Source organism: Macaca nemestrina, chromosome 1 (assembly GCF_043159975.1).
Source record: "Macaca nemestrina isolate mMacNem1 chromosome 1, mMacNem.hap1, whole genome shotgun sequence".
Lineage (NCBI taxonomy): Eukaryota > Metazoa > Chordata > Mammalia > Primates > Cercopithecidae > Macaca > Macaca nemestrina.
In genome coordinates, this window is record NC_092125.1 from 170292023 (window position 1) to 170315068 (window position 23046).

The window sequence follows — 23046 nt, forward strand, 5'->3', positions numbered from 1 at the left end:
AGACCAGCCTAGGCAACATAGTGAGACCTCATCTTTACTAAAAATCAAAACAATTAGCCAGGGAATTAGCCACATTCCTGTGGTCCCAGCTGCTCAAGAAGCTGAGGCAGGAGGATCACTTGAGCCCAAGAGGTCGAGGCTGCAGTGAGCCGAGATCATGCCACTGCACTCCAGCCTGGGCAACACGGGGAGACACTGTCTCAAAAAAAAAAAAAAAAAAAAAAAAAAAAAAAAAATTAATTAATTAATTAATTAAATTAAAAAATAAAAATAGCCCAAAAAAGTTGTTTTGTTTTGTTTTGTTTTGTTTTGTTTTGAGGCAGAGTCTTGTTCTGTCGCCCAGGCTAAAGTGTAGTGGCATGATCTCAGCTCACTGCAACCTCCATCTCCCAGGCTTAACCTATTCTCGTGCCTCAGCTTCCCCAGCAGCTGGGATTACAGGTGTCCGCCCAGCTAATTTTTGTATTTTTAATAGAGACAGGGTTTTGCCATGTTGCTTAGGCTGGTCTTGAACTCCTGAGCTCAGGCAATCCACCCACCTTACCCTCCCCACAAAAAAATGTTTTAAGAGAAAAGAGAAACTATAGTCTGGTTAAAATATTGGCTGGGCATGGTGGCTCACACCTATAATCCCAGCACTTTGGGAGGCTGGGGCAGGCAGATCACTTGAGCTCAGGAGTTCAAGATCAGCCTGAGCAACATGAAGAAACCCTGTATCGACAAAAAATACAAAAATTAGCCAGGTGTCATGGTGCACGCCTGTAATTCCAGCTACTCAGGAGGCTGAGGCAGCAGAATTGCTGCGCCGAGGAGGCAGAGGTTGCAATGAGCCAACATTGTGCCATTGCACTTTAGCCTGGACTACGAGAGTGAAACCTTGTCTCCACAGAAAAAAAAACACTTACAAAACATATATATGTGTCTGTGTGCATATACATCCATATGTAAGAGCTACAGGCCAGGCACAGTGGCTCACGCCTGTAATCCCAGTACTTTGGGAGGCCGAGGCAGGCAGATCATGAGGTCAGGAGTTCAAGACCAGTCTGACCAACATGGTGAAACCTTGTCTCTACTAAAAATACAAAAATTAGCTGGGCGTTATGGCGTGCACCTGTAATCCCAGCTACTTAGGAGGCTGAGGCAAGAGAATCACTTGAACCTGAGAGGCAGAGGTTATAATGAGCCAAGATTGCACCACTGCACTCCAGCTTGGGCGACAGAGCTTTTTTTTTTCTGAAAAAAAAGCTACGATATACACAGACACATACACATTTACTCTCTACATACACATTTACTACACACACACATATATACAGATATTTATACATATGTGTGTCTGTGTATATCCATATATATGTCTGTGTATATATACATTTACTATATACAGACACACAAATATATAGGTATTTTATGCATATATATTTGCATATATTGTGCGTATATATGCATATCGTATGCATAAAATATCTATATATGCATATATATGCATATCATATGCATAAAATACCTATATGCATATATATGCATATCATATGCATAAAATACCTATATATTTGTGTGTCTGCGTATATACACATTTACTATATACACACACATATAAATACATATAAATATCCATATATGTATCTGCATATATAGTAAATGTATAAGTAGAGAGTAAATGTGTGTCTGTGTGTATATATGTGTTGGTGTATATCATACCTCTTACAACTATTATTATTATTGTCTCATTTTTCTCTTTATCTCTTTTTCCTATGACCGTTTTTCACTAACATAAGTTATTTTTCCACAACCAAATAATTTGCCCAGCTAATTGTATAACCTACTCTCTGGTCACTCTCTCCTCATCCTTTTTGTTCCTATCTTTTATGCAACTCAAATACAATACTTATAATAACCATGCTCTATGACACCAAGTCTGTTGCACAAGTTCCTGCCCCCTATAATACCTTCTCCACTTCATTTGCCTAGAAAATTCTGACTCATCCTTCAAACCTTGAATGCAAACATCTTTCCTGAAGTTTTCTCTAATGCATCCTGATCATTCACTTCTCTATTAACTCTGTACCTCACACATACTTCTACATTATAATTATCACCCTGTGTTGTGACCATTTAACTATTAAAATGTGGGCCCTCTGGCTGGGTGCGGTGGCTTACACCTGTAATCCCAGCACTTTGGGAGGCCGAGGTGGGTGGATCACGAGGTCTGCCTGGCCAGCATGGTGAAACCCCGTCTCTACTAAAAATATAAAAATTAGCTGGGCATGGTCACGTGCATCTGTAATCCCGGCTACTCAGGAGGCTGAGGTAGAAGAACTGCTTGAACCCAGGAGGCAGAGGTTACAGTGAGCCAAGATTGCGCCACTGCACTCCAGCCTGGGTGACAGAGTGAGGCTCCGTCTCAAAAAAATAAAACAAAATAAAATGTGGGCCCTCTGAGTACTGGATATTCTCTTTGTATTTTTAGAACCTAACACAGTGCCTGGAACATGAGACGTGCTAAACAGGTACCTGCAGAGTTATATTTAAGCCAATCCAACACACCAGGACCATACTCCATCAGTTCCCCATCCCTCATTCCCAATCTTATTCTTGTCCACTGATCGCTTCCCTTTAATCTAGTAATATGCTTCTCTACCCTAAACAGACTCCACCCCTCCCTTGAAGTGCTAGCTCATTTTCCTCTTCAATGTGTAATACAGAATCATTTCTCAATTTGTCATCTTACCTGTTAGAACACATTTTTGCTTTCTCACATCACAAAGAGCATGCTTCTATTTAGCTCTTATCCATATTCTTTCTATTAGAATTGCACATTTAAATGTATTTTCTCGACCAATCAAAAAGGCCTGAAATTCTTCTCTGTCCTGGTCAGAAAATGATAAACTTTTCTCCAAACAAACACCTGTTTAAAGGAAAATTTCCTTTCCTTTTAAACAATAAAAATGTATTACCTGAATAAGAATTAAGAGACACTGTCCACCGTACTGTTAGTCCTATTAAAACCACTATTGTCATCAAGTACCATTTCTCCATAGTTCTTCAAATTTAGGGAGGGGAAGAAAACACAGCACCAGTGCCAGAGTACTTTTAAAACGTGGTCAATCACTTCTTTTCTTGTTCAGAGAAATGTTATCACTTCTTGAAATGTCATCGATTCTTCGCAATTAGGAGTTTGAGAGGATTTTAATGATGCTTGGTTTCCAAATAGTCAAAACCTGATGATCTATGTAGAAGTATCCTAAGGGGAAAAAAGATACCAAGATTTAGCTGAGTACAGTATCTACAACAATGAACCCAGTAAACCAAATAGAAGGATAGAGAATTCGAGGGGAGGGGTAGTGGGAAGGAAAGTTAAGGAAAGGTGGTATTTCAAGTTCCTTATTCCCTAGTCCTTTAGTTGGGAATATACATGAAAAGGTGGATCTCCCTATTAAATGGGACTCAATATGTCTAAAAATATAGTAAAGATTTACTCTCACAATGGAATATTTCTGAGAGAAGAAAAACAACACATATATAGATAACGACACAGTCAATTCTATTTAAACATGTTCACCTACAGGTAAATATAAAACCACAACGGTAGACAAAGGGGTGATTTATCTTTGGTACAGCGAGAAAGAGGAATTTTGTCTTTGTATTTAGTTTGGGAAAGTCTTCCAATAAATAATTTCTCTAGTTTGGTTTTCACTTTTCTTCCAAAACATACTTGCATTAACCACACCAACTTTCCATCTTAGAGAAATGAGCCTTTGTAAGAATCATTAAGAATACCCCCAAATCATGAGAAAAAAATACAAAAGCAGTTAAAATCAATTAACCACTTACTTTTTTTTTTTTTTTTTTACAGTTTTCCTTAGGTTGGGGTTTTAAAGTAAGAAGCAGATTGACGCTGGTCGCGGTGGTTCACGCCTGTAACCCCAGTTAACCTGAGGTTAGGAGTTCGAGACCAGCCTAACCAATATGGTGAAACCCCATCTCTACTAAAAATACAAAATTAGCCAGGTATGGTGGCCCTCGCCTATAATCCCAGCTATTTGGAAGGCTGAGGAAGGAGAATCACTTCAACCCAGGAGGTGAGGGTTGCAGTGAGCCGAGATCATGCCATTGCACTCTAGCCTGGGCAACAAGGGCGAAACTCTACCTCAAAAAAAAGCAAATTGACAAAGTTGACATTTTCCTCTTCTCTTTGAAAACTGTGGGACCATTTTAATCACAGGATACACTTTAAATATATTCAGAAAATAGAATAAATCAACTAAAAAATTTAGGGCAAAATTGGTACATTCCACCTAATGATCTAAAATTATTTTATTTTGTTTATTTAATTTTTCTTTTTTTTTTTTTTTTTTTTTTTTGAGACGGAGTCTCGCTCTGTCGCCCAGGCTGGAGTGCAGTGGCGCGATCTTGGCTCACTGCAAGCTCCGCCTCCCGGGTTCACGCCATTCTCCTGCCTCAGCCTCCTGAGCAGCTGGGACTACAGGCGCCCACAACCGCGCCCGGCTAATTTTTTGTATTTTTAGTAGAGACGGGGTTTCACCGTGGTCTCGATCTCCTGACCTTGTGATCCGCCCGCCTCGGCCTCCCAAAGTGCTGGGATTACAGGCGTGAGCCACCGCGCCCGGCTATTTTTTCTATTTTTTTGAGAATGGAACTTCGCTCTTGTTGTCCAGGCTGGAGTGCAACGGCACAATCTCGGCTCACTGCAACCTCCACCTCCTGGGTTCAAGTGATTCTCTTGCCTCAGCCTCCTGAGTAGCCAGGATTACAGACGCCCGCTACCACGCCCACTAATTTTTGTATTTTCAGTAGAGATGGGGTTTCTCCAGGTTGGCCAGGCTGATCTTGAACTCCTGACCTCAGGTGATCCGCCCACCTTGGTCTCCCAAAGTGCTGGGATTACAGGAGTAAGCCACCGCACCCAGCCCTAATTATTTTCTTATTTAAAATAAAAACATCATGGGATAACTCCAGAACTGATTGGAATGGCTAATCTTTTGTCATTCATGCCATATCTCAAATCATCCCCTCAGAAAGATCATCCCTGACTATCCTACTAAAGTTTCCTCCCCTTACTGTTTGTATCATTACCTTCAATTTGCTTCCTAATTCTTTTCACTATCAGGAACTGTATTTTCACATGACATGGTGCAATCTCACATACAAAATTTTCAGTATAAATGCTGGACACCAAAGAATACATATCATATGGTTCCATGAAAGGTTCATAAATAGGCAAAACTAATCTATGGTGTTAAAAATCAGGAAAGAGGTTACCTTTGGGGAGGAAAGAAGGGATGATGGTTGGGAGGGGTGCCTAGAGAGTTCTTCTGAAATGCTGTGAACCTTGCTTCTTGATTTGAGTAGTGGTTAGGAGATGTGTTGACTTTAGGATAAATTAACAAGTTACAACTTATAATTTGTGTACAGTATTTTTCTCTATGTTATATTCCAATTTAAAAAGCATAAAAGGGGCTGGGCGCGGTGGCTCACCCCTGTAATCCCAGCGCTTTGGGAGGCCAAGGCAAGTGGATCACCTGAGGTCAGGAGTTTGAGACCAGCCTGGTCAATATGGTGAAACCCCATCTCTACTAAAAATACAAAAATTAGCCGGGCGTGGTGACTCGTTCCTGTAATCCCAGCTACTCGGGAGGCTAAGGCAGGAGAATCGCTTGAACCCGGAAGGCAGAGGTTGTAGTGAGCTGAGATCGCACCACTGCTCTCCAGCCTGGGCGACAGTGCAAGATTCCATCTCAATTAAAAAAAAAAAAAAAAAAAAAAAGTGTAAAAGGAAATTACTTGGATGTGTCGACTAGAGTAAAGGCTCCCTATAAGCAGGGATCCTCCTGTCTTAGTCGTTGCTCTCTGTTCCCCACTTGTAGAACAGTGTTAGCAGAAGGCAGGTACCCAAGAAGTACTTGCTGAATGGAGCTGTGTGTATCTGTGTGTGCAAAGCGGGGAGGTACCTAATTTTACTGATCCCTGTGTGGTTAAAGATATTATGCGAGGTTTTTAACCACTCTCTTCTCCTTAAACCAGAAAAAGGGTTATTTGCGACTTTTTCCACCTGTAAATCAGAATACAGTAACTTTCTAACCCATCCACTGGCCACGAAGTTGCTAGGCAAGCAGTAGAGGCGCTTTTCGTCATCCTTTGCCCTGACGGTGCATCTCTACAAACGCCAAGCCCGCCGCGGTCCACATCCCAGAGCTGACTTTGCTCCTTTTAGTCTGAAAGGTCCTTCCACCGCAGTGGACACAACACCGTGGAGTGCAGCTATGCCGGGCGAGCATGTGGGGCGAAAGGGATCCCTTCTCACGTTTCTCCGCCCCTCCTCTTGAGGGCCAAGCTCTCAGAAGCGCAAGGACAAGGGTGACAGGACCGCCCCAGCCTGCAAGTGCCACCACTATCACCGCGTCCCCTCATCCGATCCCCAAGCGACCCTGCAGGAAGGGCTGGGGAGGCCTCGCGTCGCGTCCCTGGGAGTGGAGCGGAGCTGGGAGCCGGGTCGCCAGCTCTGCGCCGCCTCGTGGCGCGTTGCGAGCCCCCGGCACCTCCCCACACTGGCCCGGGGTCCGGAACCCAGGGGATCCCATGCTCTTACCCCGCCGCCCGCCGACCGCTGGGATTCGCGCCTGCAGCTGGTCCCAGGAAGGCGCCTGCGCGCTCACCCCCGCGGCAGACTGCCCCTCCAGCCTTCCGCCTCCGTGTACCCGCTCGCCCGGTGCGGGAGCGAGCCCGTCAAGCGTGAGGGGAGGGGCGGGCAACCTGGACTGGAGAAGAGGCGGCCGGCTTAGGAGGCGGGGCAAGAGCCGCTGGAACCCGAGAGGTCTCCAGCCCCGGGTTAGGCTAGGGGCAGGTGGAAAGCCCCTTGCTCTTCTTTCCTGGGATAGTGGCCAAGGCCAGAACGGCTGCTTAGCCAACGGATTCCTGTCAGGGGCGGGCCCTGGTTTGCTGCACTGAGCAGAGAGCCTTGGCCGGTCCTCACCACTGGGCAGTACGGCTTCCTCTGGGCCTGTGCCCTCGAGGAGCCAGAAAGCCAACCTGTTTCACTTTCTTCCACCCACATGCCAGAGAAGAAGAAGACTAGGCAGCCCCCTCAAGTAAGAAACATTGAACATCCAACCATTTTCGAGGGCCTGTGCGTTGTGCAAAAGGACCGCCCAGCCCTCGAGTAGCCACTACACGTGCCCCAGGGGGCAGCTTGAATCAACTGGTCCCAAACTTGCCAAAAATACCTATCTAGTAAGTTAGCAAGACCTGCACACTTTTCCTTTTGCATTGATCCCTTCCTTTTGAGTTCCACTATTTCCATCTCAGTCTAGGCCCCTGTCCAGTCATGCATGGACGGCTGTGTGATTTTTACTTGCTTCCTTTGTTCAGAGAGTGCCCTCATTCCCCACTAATGAATCTTGCCGTTCTACGTAAGCCAACCCCTATAATATGTAAGTGTTAGCAAATATTTGGCTATGACTATGGCTTTCTACTGAGTCTGAACAACTTCTCTCTGGGCCTCAGTTTCTTCAACTGTGAAAGGAATCAGTAGGGCTAGGTGAACTTCCAGGTCTAAAATATGATTATATCTAAAAGACCATCAACACTGGGAATATGGAGAAATATGGCCAGGTCCCTGCCCTCAAGGCACTTAATTCTCATTGGAAAGACATTTTTATGCGTAAAAGGATAGAAAGCTATAGAAGGGAACACATACTAAATGTTACATTACTTATATATGCACTAAGCACTGTAGGAGTTAGGAGAAGAGGGTTCACTGTAAACTGCAAACCATCAGGAAATGTTTTTCCTGGAGGAGTCAGCTGAGCTTTGAAGGAAAGCCTGGCTGGATAAGCCCAGAGAATGAGAATAGGAATCTAGACAAAGGAAATGGTTCAAGCCAAATATTGTGGCAGCTGAAAAGTGTAGAACATTTCCTCCAGTTTAGATGGTGGGCGATGAAGCTGGAAAGGACTGGTAATTGTAGAGAGACTTGAATACCAGGCTGTGGTGTCTGGAATGTATCCAGTGATCAGTAAGGGGCTATTAAATGACTTTTAGCAGGGAGTCAAGTGTACAATACAGTGTTAGAGAAAACTTAAAGTGGTGAAAATGAATCAGATGAATCATAGGGAGACTATAGCAGTTCATGCATGATTAGACAAGGGCTTGGACTGAGATGGCAATAGTGGAACTGGAAAGGGAGAGATCAATGCAAGAAGAAACATGTACGGGTCTTTTTATTTTTATTTTTTATTTTTTTCTGAGACGGAGTTTCGCTCTTGTTCTCTTGTTGCCCAGGCTGGAATGCAATGGCACGATCTTGGCTCACCGCAACCTCCACCTCCTGGGTTCAAGCAATTCTCCTGCCTCAACCTCCCAAGTAGTTGGGATTACAGGCATGCGCCACCATACCCAGCTAATTTTGTATGTTTAGTAGAGATGGGGTTTCTCTGTGTTAGTCAGGCTGGTCTCGAACTCCCAACCTCAGGTGATCCGCCCGCCTTGGCCTCCCAAAGTGCTGGGATTACAGGCGTGAGCCACCACACCTGGCTCATGTACAGGTCTTAATAGCATACTAGATATGTACAAGTGAAATGAAGGAGAGGGAAGAATCAAGGATGGCTCCCAAGGTCTCAAGTGTGAATTACAGTTCCCAAGAACTGATAGATCTTGGGAAGCCTGGAGAATAATCTGGCTTGGAGGGGAAGATGGTGCATTGTATTGAGGTCAAGGTAACATAAAGAAAAGACAGTTGTAATACTCAGGTGTCAGTTATGAATCAGAGCCCAGGAAAGAAGTTGGGGTGAAGATAGAGAGATGAAAGCGTTTCATTTGCTGAACAATGATGGAGACAGTATAGAGAGAAAATAAACAACCATACTTGAATAAATGCATTATCTCAGGCCAAGAGGAGGACGGCACATTGGTGAAGGATGTTACATGTTTACAAATGTAGGGAGAAATCCAGTACATTGCAGGATCGTAAATATTAAGCATCTTGTGAACAAGAACCATGTTTGGCAGACTGAAAATCATATTTTATTGAATCTAAAATTCCACCATCATTATTTTATGTACCACTGAGGAAGAAAACAATGCTACCATTTAAGCTAGTAATTACTGTAAAACACATATAATTTCAGAAATATTAATATGTAAAAAAGTATACATCTTAAAGTGATGAAAGTTTGTATCAATCTCTCCTTCCTGTTTCTCAACCCAACAGCTTCTGACCCAGTATTTAACAAAAAGTTGATGCTCAAAATATTCATGAATAAATAGTGGAGGAGACATCACAGTCACTAACTCATAGCTGGATGGTCCCACCACTGCCATCTGTATACCTTCTCCTGCTGTTTACCTCCAATAGGGATCATCTTTCGCATCTGAATATCCAGTGCCTTTACATAACAGATGCTCACAAAATGCATTTTGAATGACAGCATTTACTATAAGCAAAAAGGGTAAGCCATAGCAAAATTATAGAGTAGATCAAGTTTAGAGGCAGTGTAGAAAGGTGATTAAGAACTAGTCTCTGACTCTGAAGACAAACAGATTTAGATTTAAATCTTAGTTCTTCTACTTTCTAGCTGTGTGAACTTGGTAAAGTCTCCTAATGTCTCTGGCATAATTACTTCACCTACAAAAAACAAAAAAGAATTAATAATAATGTCATCTTCTTTGAATTTTAATAAGAGTAAAATGAAATCATGCATATAAAACTTGAATATACTGCCTGACATATAGTACACAATCAATAAATAATAGCTGTTACCATTTGTCTTTAACATGTGCTCACTTTTTCATAGCCTTTTCCTTTCTTTGAAGTGTCTTCTTTCCCCTACCATATAGCAGCCCATACATACATATATTTACATCCCCACCAGAAGCCTAATGTTCTTATCTGAAAATTTTATCTGAAACCACGACCAGACATAGTAGCTCACAGCTGTAATCCCAGCATTTTGGGAGGCTGAGGTAGGCAGATCCTTTGAGCCCAGGAGTTGAAGACCAGACTGAGCAGCATGGTGAAACTCTGTCTCTTTAAAAAGTTTATAAAAATTAGCCAGGTGTGGTGGTGTGCTCATATAGTACCAGCTACTCAGGAGGTTGAGATGGGAGGATCACTTGAGCCCAGGGACGCTGAGGCTGCAGTGAACCATGATTGCACCAATGCCCTCCAGCCTGAGTGACAGAGCACAACTCTGTCTCAAAAAAATAAAAAAATAAAAAATTATCTGAAATCAAATTACACTAATGCATAATCCTTCTTAAAAGTTTTTGTTGGCCAGGCATGGTGGGTCATGCCTGTAATCCCAGCACTTTGGGAGGCCGAGGCGGGCGGATCATGAGGTTAGGAGATTGAGATCATCCTGGCTAACACGATGAAACCCCGCCTCTACTAAAAAGACAAAAAAAATTAGCTGGGCATGGTGATGGGTACCAGCTACCCAGGAGGCTGAGACAGGAGAATGGCATGAACCTGGGAGGCGGAGCTTGCAGTGAGCCAAGATCCACACCACTGCATGCATTCCAGCCTGGGCGACAGAGCGAGACTCCGTCTCAAAAAAAAAAAAAAAAAAAAAAAAGTTGCATTTTAAATAAGAATATGAAATGAATAGTATTAATCTCTAAAGTCAGTTTGACTAATAGGTGATGGCTTCAATTATCTACTGCTGTGTAACAAATTACTCCAAAATTTGGTGGCTTATGTAGCAATGTTTTTATTTGCTCATGATTCTATGGATCAAGAATCTAGGCAGGGTTCAGGTAGGTGGTTCATCTGTTCCACTGGGATTGTCTGAGGTCACTCATGAGGCTGCATTCAGCTGGGAGATCAGCTGAGGCTGAAACATCTGTGAATGGCTTCAGCCCTCTCTCCACAGGGCTTCTCTCTCCAGAAAGTTTTGCAAACTTTTTACATGGCAGCGCACTTCCCCGAGAGAGCATTCCAAGCAGCAAAGGCAAAAGTTGCAGATCTCTTAACACCCCAGCCTTCCAAGTCACACAGCAACCTAGCCATGATACAAGGAGAGTGGGAATAGATTCTGCCTCTCAAGGGGAAGGTAGGAAAGAATTTGTGGCCATCTGTAATCCACTACAGAAAAGTTGGGATGAAACTAGAAATGGGCAAGAGCCCAGCTAACTAATAATTTTTTTTGTCACTAGCCAGAAAATCAGAGTTCAAATCCCCTTACTTTCTTGTCTTTCTGCCATGTCTTTCACAAAAGGAGCAACCTCTGGTGGCCATTTCATGTGTATAAAGTAAAGATAATAATCGCATGGTACAAATTGCATGTAACTTGTTTTGGCCTGAATTGTAGCCCTCAAAATTCATATGTTGAAGTCCTAATCCCCAGTGCCTTAGAATGTGACTATATTTGGATATAGGGATTTTAAAGAGGTAATTAAGATTAAGTCAGGACATTAGGATGGGCCCTAGTCCAACATACCTGGATCCTTGTAAGAATGGAAATTTGAACACAGATATGCATGCACACAGAAGAAAGACCATGTGAAGACAGGAGAATAGGGCCATCTGCAAGAAAAGGAGAGAGGCCTCAAAAGAAATCAGCTCTGCAGACACTTTGATCTCTGACTTCAAGCCTCCAGAACTCTGAGAAAATAAATTTATGTTGTTTAAGCCACACAGCCTGTGCTATTTTGTTACAGCAACCTTAACAAACTATTATATACTTTATTAAAGGTACTGTTAATATTCAATCAGCTAGGCAAACTTCCTCACACAAATCATACTTTTATAATAGTTTCTAGTCCCTTTCCTAGATCACTTCCACTTGGTAAGAAAACAAGCCATTTTCTATATAAGTTTCAGATCTTCTCTGATTTTAAGTGAAAGCCATTCACCTGATCATAACTATTCTTTGAAATAGAATCTATTTTCTTATCAGCACCTGTTCCTTAATTGACCCTTTTATGGGTCAAAATGACTCCTTTTCCATTATTCTGTAACCTCCAAGTCTCATTATACTCTTGCCCCATGTAGGGCATAAGTTCACCTAAGTAGCAGAGTGTTAGAGTTAAACTTTACATTGTCATGTTTCAGTATAGGCATTAGCAAAAGTCTTTCATATCCAGCTCACTTGATCTTCACAGTAACTCTGAGATAATGGTAGAACAGGTGTTATTATCCCCTTCTGACATATAAGAAAACTTGAGAGTGACATTTCCCTAAAGCATGTTCCACAGAACTCTCATTCAGTGAGATAATAACTATTGTCACAAAAAGAGAAAGTTCTAGGATCCCTAGTTGCAGACTGCTGTTCTGGCTGGTGTCTCTGATGCCCAAATGTTCTTTTTTTTTTTTTTTTTTTTTTTTTTTTTTGAGACAGAGTCTCATTCTGTTGCCTAGGCTGGAGTGCAGAGGCACGATCTTGGCTTATTGTAACCTCTGCCTCCCGTGTTCAAGCAATTCTCCTGCCTCAGCCTCCTGAGTAGCTGGGATAACAGGCATGTGCCACCACACCTGGCTAACTTTTGTCTTTTTAGTAGAGACAGGGTTTCACCATGTTGGCCAGGCTGGTCTCCAACTCCTGACCTCAGGTGATCTGCCCACCTCGGCCTCCCAAAGTACTGGGATTATAGGCATGAGCCATTGCGCCAGGCCAACAAAATCTCTCTCTAAAGGCTACCATACTAAGTAGTGCTTCCTTTACTCAATCACTTATTAATCAAATGTTTTCTGAGCATCTGCTCTGTCTGTGCCAGATGCAGAGCCATGTGCTAATAGAAACCAGACAAGTTAGACTTGCTGGCTGCCCATCAGAACTTCACTTCTAGGGAAGGGAGAAGTCTAACCAACAATTGTACACCATGGAAAGCAGAGTATTTCAAGGAACAAGGAAATGCATATTATGTGAAGAAAGATTACAACAAAGCTTACAATTATACAAAAGCCTTAGGCATATGTCCTAAAAATACTAGCTATTACAGTAATCAAGCAGCCACATTGATTATGCTTGGAAGGTTCCAGGAAGCTCTTGGAGATGCACACCAGTCATTGAGATTGGATGACAGTTTTGTTCAGGGACATCTAGGAGAGGGCAAGTGCCCCCTCTCTCCCTAGAGAATGCCATGGCCATATGTCAGTTTCCAGAGAGCCCTAGAACTGGATCATAAAAATGCTCAGGAATAACAGGAGTTCAAGAATGCTAATTCAATCATAGAATATGAGAAGTTAGCAAAAACAGATTTTGAGAAGCATGATATTAGAAAGGTTGTTCTCTGCATAGACTGTGCCCTCCTACTTGCCCCTGCCTGTCATTGCTTCAAAATCCTCAAAGCAGAATATTTAGTAATGCTGGGTCATATCCAGAAGCACAATCTGTAGCCAGTGACATTTTACAAATGGAGTCCACCAATGCAGATCCTCTGTATGTGTAAGGTCTTTGCCTTTATTATGAAGATTGTATTGAGAAGGCAGTTAAGGTTTTTGTATAGGCTCTCAGGATGGCTCCATGAGAGGGCCTGCATTGCTTGCAGAAATCCCAAAGCACTCAAAGCAAAGAAAGGAGACAGAAATAAAGCATTTAAGGAAGGAAATTACAAGCTAGCGTACGAACTGTACATGGGAGCCCTGGGGTAAACCCCAACAATATAAAAATAAATACTAAACTCTACTATAATCAGGTTATGATTAATTCTAAGCTTAGAAAACTAGATAATGCAATACAAGACTGCACAAATACAGTGAAGCTCAATGACACCTATTTAAAAGCCTACTTGAGAAGAGTTCAGTGTTACATGAACATGAAACAGTATGAAGAAGCAGTGCACAATTATGAAAAAGTGTATCAGATAGAGAAAACAAAAAAACACAAACAACTCCTAGAAAATGCACAGCTGAAACTGAAGAAGGGTAAGAAGAAAGATTACTACAAGATTCTGGGAGTGGACAAGAATGCCTCTGAGGACAAGATCAAGACAGCTTATCACAAATGGGCCTTAATGCACCATCCAGATTGGCACAGTGGAGGCAGTGCTGAAGTTCAGAAGGAGGAGGGGAGGTTCAAAGAAATTGGAGAGGCCTTTACCATCTTCTCTGATCCCAAGAAAAAGACTCTCCAGGAGAGTGGCCAAGACCTGGACAAGGAGGGCATGAATATGGGTGATTTTGATGCAAATAGTATCTTCAAGGCATTCTTCAGTGGTCTTGGGGCTTCAGCTTTGAAGCGTCTGGTCCAGGGAATTTTTTTCTATTTGCCTAATGAAGAGCAACCACCCAGAAGCCAGAAAATGCAGAGTCACTCAGTTTAATCTTGAATGTGGACACAATTCACATCATGTCTCCATGTACTTAGAGCAGTTCTGTTTTCTCAGTTGGATATCCAGTGTCTGTGTGAATGGGGTGAAGGATAATGAACCAGTGCCAAAGACTGCAGTTAGGGGAGGGAGGTAGGCAGATGGACAAGGAACCAGCTTGTGAATTTTTATTTTACTCTTTAACTTTATTAAAACAGAAAACAAAAAAGAGAAAAAAAAGGTATGAGACAGTCTCTTCATACAGACAAATTTTATTTATTTATTTGTATATTTATTTGTTGAGACAGCGTTTTACTCTATCATCCAGGCTGGAGTGTAGTGGTACAATCTTAGCTTACTGCAACCTCCGCCTCCCGGGTTCAAGCGATACTCTTGCCTTAGCCTCCTCAGTAGCTGGGATTACAGGCGCCTGCCACCACACCTAGCTAATTTTTCTGTTCTTAGTAGAGATGAGGTTTCACCATGTTGGCCAGGCTGGTCTCGAACTCCTGACCTCAGGTGATCCGCTTGCCTTGGCCTCCCAAAGTGCTGGGATTACAGGTGTGAGTCACCACACCCAGTCCAGATAAATAAATTTTAAAACACTAGGTTATGCAAATCTAAGGAAAAAAGGTTCCTTACTTCAGATCTTCTCAGTGGCTGTTTTTTAAGGCAGGGTCTCACTATGTTGCCAGGCTGCTCTCAAAATCCTGGCTAACGTAATCCTCCTGCCTCAGACTCCCAAGAAGATAGGATTATAAGCACATGCCCCTGCACCTGGCTTTCAAAGCCTTTTGTATGTTATGTACATCATGATTCTCCAAGAGAATATAGGATTTTCAGCCTTATTTGACTATAGACTCCTATCTTCACACCCACCCCACCACCCACTTCTTGGAAGAGTGGTCCATGAAACACACTTTTGGAAATGCTGGTGTAAGACACTGCACAATTTCCCTAAGAGATACATCAATAAGTATCTGAACAATGATTAAATTGATTAAAATGATTAAAACATAGATCTTAGTTACTTTTATTCATTTTCAGGACTATTTAAAGGAAGTCAGAATATGAAATTTGCTGATTAAATTAATGATAAAGCAAAATTAAAATGGAAAAAATAAATTCCTAAAATTCAAAAATAAAATGAAACAAAAGAACTTAACTATATATCCAGCTGATGTTTCAGCTACACAAAGAGACTGTTCCAAGTGACTTTAAAACATATAATTTAGCCCAGCTGTAATTCCAGTTACTCAGGAGGCTGTGAGGCAGAAGGATCACTTGAGCCCAGGAGTTTGACGCCAGCCTGGGCAATATAACGAGACCCCATTAAAAAAAGAAGAAATAGAAAAAACACAGTAGGGCCTGGGTGCAGTGGCTCATGACTGCGATCCCAGCACTTTGGGAGGCACAGGCACGAGGATCACTTGAGCCCAGCAGTTCAAGACCAGCCTGGACAACACAGGGAGACCCCATCTCTACAAAAAAATTTTAAAAATTATCTGGGTGTGGTGGCACACACCTGTGGTCCCAGCTACTTGGGAGGCTGAGGTGGAAGGATCACATGAGCCCAGGAGGTTGAGGATGCAGTGAACCATGATTGTGCAGCTGCACTCCAGCCTAGACGACAGAGTAAGATCCTGTCTCAAAGAAACGAAAAGAAAACAATACAGTAATTTTATGGCTAATTCTTAGTGTGATATACCTTAAGTGAAAAAAATCTGTTAAAATAAATAATTGTTAGTAATGGTATTGTGGGTATTAGGGTTGGAATTGTTATTCTGAGACTACTGTATGTGTAAAGTGGGATAAAGAAAATGAAGATATATATGCTATTCAAATTCTATCATGCCTGGCATTTTAAGACCATGATTCTTGGCATGGGAAAAATGAGTTAAACATGAAAGATAAAGTTAAATATTTCTTTCTTTCTTTTTTCTTTTTCTTTTTTCTTTTTCTTTTTTTTTTTTTTTGAGACAGAATCTTGCTCTCTGTCGCCCAGGCTGGAGTACAGTGGTGCAATCTCAGCTCACTGCAACCTCCACCTCGCAGGTTCAAAGCAATTCTCCTGCCTCAGCCTCCCAAGTAGCTGGGACTACAGGCCCACACTACTACGCCTGGCTAATTTTTTTGTATTTTCGGTAGAAGTGGGGTTTCACCACGTTGGCCAGGCTGGTCTCAAACTCCTGACCTCAAGCAATCTGCCCACCTTAGCCTCCCAAAGTGAGCCACTGCGCCTGGCCTAGAAGTAAAGTATTGATATACATTCAGGATTTATTTTATTGAATTATTGGAAGGAAGAAAGGAAAAAAGAAGGAAGGGAGGGAGGGAATGAAGAAAGGAGAGAGGGAAGAAAGGAAATTAAAAGTAGGTCAGGCACAGTAGCTGACGCCTGGAATCTCAGCCTTTTGGGAGGCCGAGGTAGGCAGATCACTTGAGGCCAGGAGTTAGAGACCAGCCTGGCCAACATGGTGAAACCCCATCTCTATTAAAAATACAAGGCCGGGCGTGGTGGCTCACGCCTATAATCCCAGCACTTTGGGAGGCCGATGCGGGCGGATCACCAGGTCAAGAGATCGAGACCATCCTGGCTAACACGGTGAAACCCCGTCTCTACTAAAAATACAAAAGATTAGCCAGGCGTGGTGGTGGGTGCCTGTAGTCCCAGCTACTCAGGAGGCTGAGGCAGGAGAATGGCATGAACCTGGGAGACGGAGATTGCAGTGAGCCGAGATCATGCCACTGCACTCCAGCCTGGGTGACAGAGCAAGACTCCGTCTCAAAAACAAAAAAACAAAAAATTAGCTGGGTGTGGTGGCGTGCACCTATAATCTCAGCTACTCGGCAGGCTGAGGTATGAGAATCACTTGAACCTGGGAGACAGAGATGTCAGTGAGCCAAAATCACCCCACCACTGTACTCCAACTTGGGAGACAGAGCAAGACTTCATCGAGAAAAAAACCAATTCAGTTTTAAGTTGATTCCAATTTGGTTCCTCCAAATATGAGGTTGGTTTCTGAAGTTCCAAAAGAGATTCCTCTCATCTGTAAGTCTGTTCTGTGTTTTGAAACAAGGGTGATCGTGTGTGTGTGTGTGTGTGTGTGTGTGTGTGTGTGTGTGTGTGAAAGAAAGGGAGAGGGAAGGGGAAGGGAAGAGATTTCAAAATAATGAGTTGGTTTATTAGCTTCCCCATTGGTGACAATTTTTTTAAAAGTATCATAAACTCATGGAGCGTGTGACAGACAATTCACATTTGATGTGTTTCAATCCAGTGTAGTTACTGTGCTTACTGGTGTTCAGTGTGTCTCACGGCTAGTGGGAGTCTCTTTAAGTTGGCTCCTGAGTCCTATTGACATGACCTAGCAGTCTTTACTTGGATCATAGTTTCCTTGCTATCTGGTATAAAAAGATGTTCCAGGTTTATTTTTGTATGTTTATTTTCCAAACCTTTAATTAGCTATTTCTTCAAGAACCCTGGTTCCTTTTAGCAGCAAACAGTATTTCAAGACCACAACCTATATACTGAGGATGCTCATTGCTATTGGATTGGTTTTTGGTTTTAGTCCTTTCTGTGGAAAGAGTGAAGAAATATGCCCGCCCTCCCTCCCCTTCCTTCCTTCCTTCCTTCCTTCCTTCCTTCCTTCCTTCCTTCCTTCCTTCCTTCCTTCGTTTCCTTCGTTTCCTTCGTTTCTTCCTTTTTTGAGACTGAGTCTGGCTCTGTTGCCCTGGCTGGAGTGCAGTGGTACAATCTCAGCTCACTGCAACCTCCACCTCCTAGATTCAAGCAATTATCCTGCCTCAGCCTCCCGAGTAGCTGGGATTACAGGTGCCCACCACCATGCCCAGTTTATTTTTGTACTTTTAGTAGAGACGGGGTTTCTCTATTGGCCAAGCTGGTCTCAAACTCCTGAGCTCAAGTGATTCACCCACCTCAGCCTCCCAAAGTCCTGGGATTATGGGCGTGAGCCACCACACCAGGCCTAAAAATGAATTGTTTTCTACTGTGAATAGAGTGGTTTTGATTTCTATTGTTTAAGTGATGCAAATCAAGTTAAATTTATAATTACTTGTGAATATATTTATTCAATAAATATTTATTGACTAAACAGCCTGCCCTTAAGGAGCTTACACCAGTAATTTATACACAGTCCAGAAGAATATAATCATTGTTATTTTACTGCCAATTTCAGATGCCAGCTGGAATTATTCTCATATATATACAAACATACAGGTGTTTCAACCATATATATGTATATAATCATACATATAAGTTTGTTTATATGGACCATAAAAAAATACACGTGACATCTTTACAGATAAAAAGAGTTCTTTAATGTGACAATATAATGTATTCGTTGGTTCATGGACCCCCAAACCTCCAAGGAGTGTCACAAATCTGCATCTCTCTCAGCCCAGGATCTTGAATTTAATTTTAAATCTATGATGTATGGTATAACTTAGCCCAATGCATTTTGGGACAATTATAAACATCCATAATTCCCAATAGCGAATAACACTGTTGGGTCAGTGCTTAAGTAGATTTGTAAAGCCAATGTGATAACACAAATGCTGCTTTATTACTTTATCTTCAGTGTCTTTCACAACTGAGTGGATTGTCACACTCTATTATGTGGCACACAGATCCATTGGCTTAGAGTTATCATGGTACTTGTCTAAAATGGTCTTTGAAAATGAAAATTTGGGCTAAACATAAAGGAAGCAACCTGCCAGTAAGAACTATTCAAATCAAAAATTCTTCCCGAGGGAAACGGTAAGAACTCCATTTAAAATCATATAAATCAAGATAGTAGGAGGTTCCAACTTATAAAATTTACAGTAAATACATCAAGATTTAAAGTCAGATTTTGAAATAGATTTTTATTTATAGTAAGGGATCAAAGTCTATGCCAGTGAAACAGGGTAAAACACAAAATAAAGTCTTTTCTTCTTACTTGAGTTTTTGTTTTTGTTCACCAAAGTTATAAAAGATTGCCAAACTAAAAATGAATCTGAGGAGAGGGGCAGGACACAAAATATGTAGGATGTGATTTTTGTATCACTGTTTTGTTTGATAGTAGGTTTGGGGTTTGGTTTTAATGAGAAAGGAGACAGCAGATATTGTCAAGACAGCACTCTGCCTCTAGAAACATGGATTTAAAAATCTAAATGAGATACCACATGTGCCCAATAATAGTAGCTACTACATATCACCGGAATGATTCTCATAAAATGAAGGAAAGAACCTGGGTGCTTTGATGGTGTAAAGGAAAATAATCCTTCCTGGATATGTAGTGAATATTGGTTTGTAAAAACTCTATCTATAAAAAGTTATTTTCTATAATTGATGGAGTTAGTTTTCTGGAATAATAGCTGAACTGAACAGAACTAAACTGTTATTGAATTTACAGTAGTCACTTAAGCAAAAGAAATAACCTCTAAGTGCCCTTTCTCATCTAGGATTTCTTTAGGATCCAGAGAAGAGAGCTAAGAGGAGGAAAGCATCTTCTCCCTTCAACTATAGCATCCAAGTCTACAACCCATGAAAGTATATGATGGCTGGACACAGTGGCTCGCACCTGTAATCCCAACACTTTGGGAGGCTGAGGTGGGAGGACTGCTTGAGCCCAGGAGATGGAAACCAGTCTGGGCAATATAGTGAGATCTCATCTCTATTAAGTTAAAAACAAAAGAAAAAAAGTTTTAATTTAAAAAAGAGAAAGCATAGTATGAGAAGAAATTTTAAAATTAAAAAAAAAAAATTATTTCAAAGCCCCTATCCAAAGCTGTTGTGGAATATTGTTGTGGTGTTTACTTTTAAAATACTGGAGCGCTTGTTCTTTATAACTATTCCTGGGAAAGATGGAACTACTGCATTACCCTAGGTAAACATTTGGGCTGATTGGAAGGGCGGGGCCAGAAAGTACTAAATCCTATTCAAAGAAATGAGAGGGGCTGGAAAAGTGTGAACATTCTCCAAAATAGACCCCAGTGAAACATAATTACAATTCATCAGATACTCTGCATTTTCTTCTCCAAAGAATTCTACAGAACATTGTGGTTTAAATGAAATGCATCAAAGCTGGTATCTACTTATATTAGACACTAATTTGACTCCTTGGTTTGTTCTCTGCTGGAAGCTTTCTGGTTGTGTATACTTCGCTTCCCAAATGAATTTCCCCTAGAGGCATCAGGGAAGCCGAAAACCTTTCTCTGGAGGCTCCTGTTCTATTTTTTGCCTCTTACCTTTTGTAAAATAGTTCCTTTAAGCTATTTCACAGTGTGAGATTTAATTACATTCTGGGTTGCTCTTTTCTGGTCCTTACTTGCTGCTACTGATTTGATGGAAACCCCCATGTAGAGATTTTTACTGAGTCCTGAGATCTAAGACATCCAAATCAAATTTTGGAAAACCTTGTGTTCTTACTAAAGTTCTCTACTTTCTCAGCACGCTTATCTTACATTGAATTAATAAAGTTTTGCTAGTTGTTTAAATAGATTAAATGTCACACTTTAAATAGAAAGAGAAGGCTCTACCTAACTGACCTATTTTTCATCTGTGATTTAGAAAAAGGCAAGATTAGCATGGATATTGCATTTTCAAGGACCTTACCACTATTAAATAGACTGTTAAGTGCATTTTATGGCTGAAGAGTCTGTTCCCAGTTCAGTCTACAAGACGTGCTAAGTTCATCTCTACCTGCTACATTGAACATTCACTGACTAAAATACTTTGTGTGGATCTAATACCTATGCTCTGTATCTTTTAAGTACATAACTCTAAATATTTTAGGACTAGTAAAACGTAATTCAGTAACAGTCCTAAGAATGCGTATTGTCCCTCAAGAAAAATATAGTGTTCGTATTTATCCAATGATAGACGTCCTTTGCTCCATTAGCACCCGCATATCATAAGTGACCGGAGGTTGAAAAATAATACAGGCACTCGTAAAATGAGAGTCTTATTTAAATCAGGAAAGCAAGAATAGCTGATTAAAACTCCATCCTCACATTGACTCAACTTGTTCTCAGGGTTTCAAGGCTATGAGAGAAGTAGTTTATGGACCTATATTCCAAACTGAACAGAATAGGTATTTTACCATTCATTCTTACTGACATTCAGGCAAATTTTAGTTTTTTTAGTTTTTTTTTTTTTAGAGGAACTTCTGCCTAGCCATTTTACCTTCTTTTAAGGTACTTTTTGAACACAAAAGAAAGTGTCAGTGAATGAATGTGAGAAAAAAAATATATGTATATATGTATATAAATTAAGAAATGATTTTCCTGTATGTTCCTCTGTTTTATCAAAGTACATACCTATCCTACTTTGTCAGAAAACCCAAAAAGAAGCAAGTCTCATTAAAAGAGAATTCTGTTCAAAGGACTGCTTCCCTGTTTTTGCCTACTTGGCATGCCAAAACTTTGATTTTAATTGTTTGGTAGGCTCCATCTAAACCAGATACTCATACATAGTAGTAATTAAATAGATTCTTCAATTCAGAATTTTATGAACCAAAAGATAGATCCTCTTGGATGGGTATGGGGAAACTACCTGTTCTGAGGGCCCCAACAGCCCAGACATGCATCCTAAGTATTTAAGCTGTGTAAGTTCCCCAGTTTTAACTTTGTGAGGAAATCCTACAGACCACACGAACTATAGAGTCTTTCCCGTTCCTCCTTTCTGCCACAAATCACGGAATAGCCTTTCCCACTCTGCCCAGTTGGCATTACTATAATCTTTCTTGTATACCCTCATTCCACTTTGCTAATACCTCCCTTATGGCATCTAATTCATTCCTTTTTGTGTTGTAATTAGGTCTATACATGTTTGCCTGCAACTAGACTTTAAGCTTCTTAAGAGGAGGGTTCATGTTTTCTTTCCTATATTCTTCACAGTTTTCAGCACACAAGAATGACCAAGATTATATTAATTAAAGACTAAGCAGAGCTGTTAGAGAATTCCTAAGTTCTCAGTGGGAGCAATAAGGATTACTTAAATATACTTGACAGTACGTTTTAGATTTAAAAATATGCCAAAAGGAAAAATGACCTAGACTCATTTAAACAATTTTGTAAAGCAATTTTGATCAATATATTTATGATTCAGTAAATTATTCATTCCACAGATACACTAACACTAGATTTCCTAAAAAAAGAAAAACTAGCACTGAGACCAGATAACATAGATTCCTGTTTTGCTTTTCTCAGAATTGCTTGGACTATTTCTTTAGTTTCTTTCCTTTGTTTGTTTGAGATAGAATCTTTGAAGTTAGTTCTCACTCATAAGTGGGAGTTGAACAATGAGAACACATGGACACAGGGAGGGGAACATCATATACCTGTTGGGGGTGGGGGGCAAGGGGAGGGATAGCATTAGGAGAAATACCTAATGTAGATGACGGGTTGATGGGTGCAACAAACCACCATGGCACATGCATACCTATGTAATAAACCTGCATGTTCTGCACATGTATCCCAGAACTTAAAGTATAATAGCAATTAAAAAGAATTGTTGAAGTGAATAGAATCTTAAGTTCTTAACTCGAAGAACAGTAGGACTACAAAACTGCTGTCAAGTTTTCTTAATCAAAGATCACTAATAAGCTTTGTTTGAAAAAGAAAACCCTACCGTGGAATTAAAAGCACGAGATTAGAAGTCAGAAGACCTGGTTTTCTTCCTGATGCTGCTACTGACTGTGTTACCTTCTCCAAAACACTTCAGCTTTCTGGGCCTCAGTTTCCTTACTTATAAGCTTTGGAGGTTTCATACTCAATAATCTC

General features: G+C 41.2%; 1 protein-coding gene and 1 pseudogene across 1 annotated transcript in view; one reads left to right on the top strand and one right to left on the bottom strand.

Moving 5' to 3' along the window:
- LOC105495186 (ALG6 alpha-1,3-glucosyltransferase) overlaps positions 1–6719 on the bottom strand; it is a 66152-nt gene extending 59433 nt beyond the window's left edge. Inside the window, exons 1-2 of the mRNA XM_011764468.3 lie at positions 6611–6719; positions 2958–3244 (exon numbers count right to left, since the gene is read on the bottom strand). Of these exons, the coding sequence (XP_011762770.1) occupies positions 2958–3039 (82 nt within the window). The 5' untranslated portion in view covers positions 3040–3244; positions 6611–6719. The remainder of the gene's footprint in view (positions 1–2957; positions 3245–6610) is intronic.
- Positions 6720–7073: 354 nt separating this feature from the next.
- On the top strand, positions 7074–14320 carry LOC105495247 (dnaJ homolog subfamily C member 7 pseudogene; annotated as a pseudogene).
- The last annotated feature ends 8726 nt before the right edge of the window (positions 14321–23046 follow it).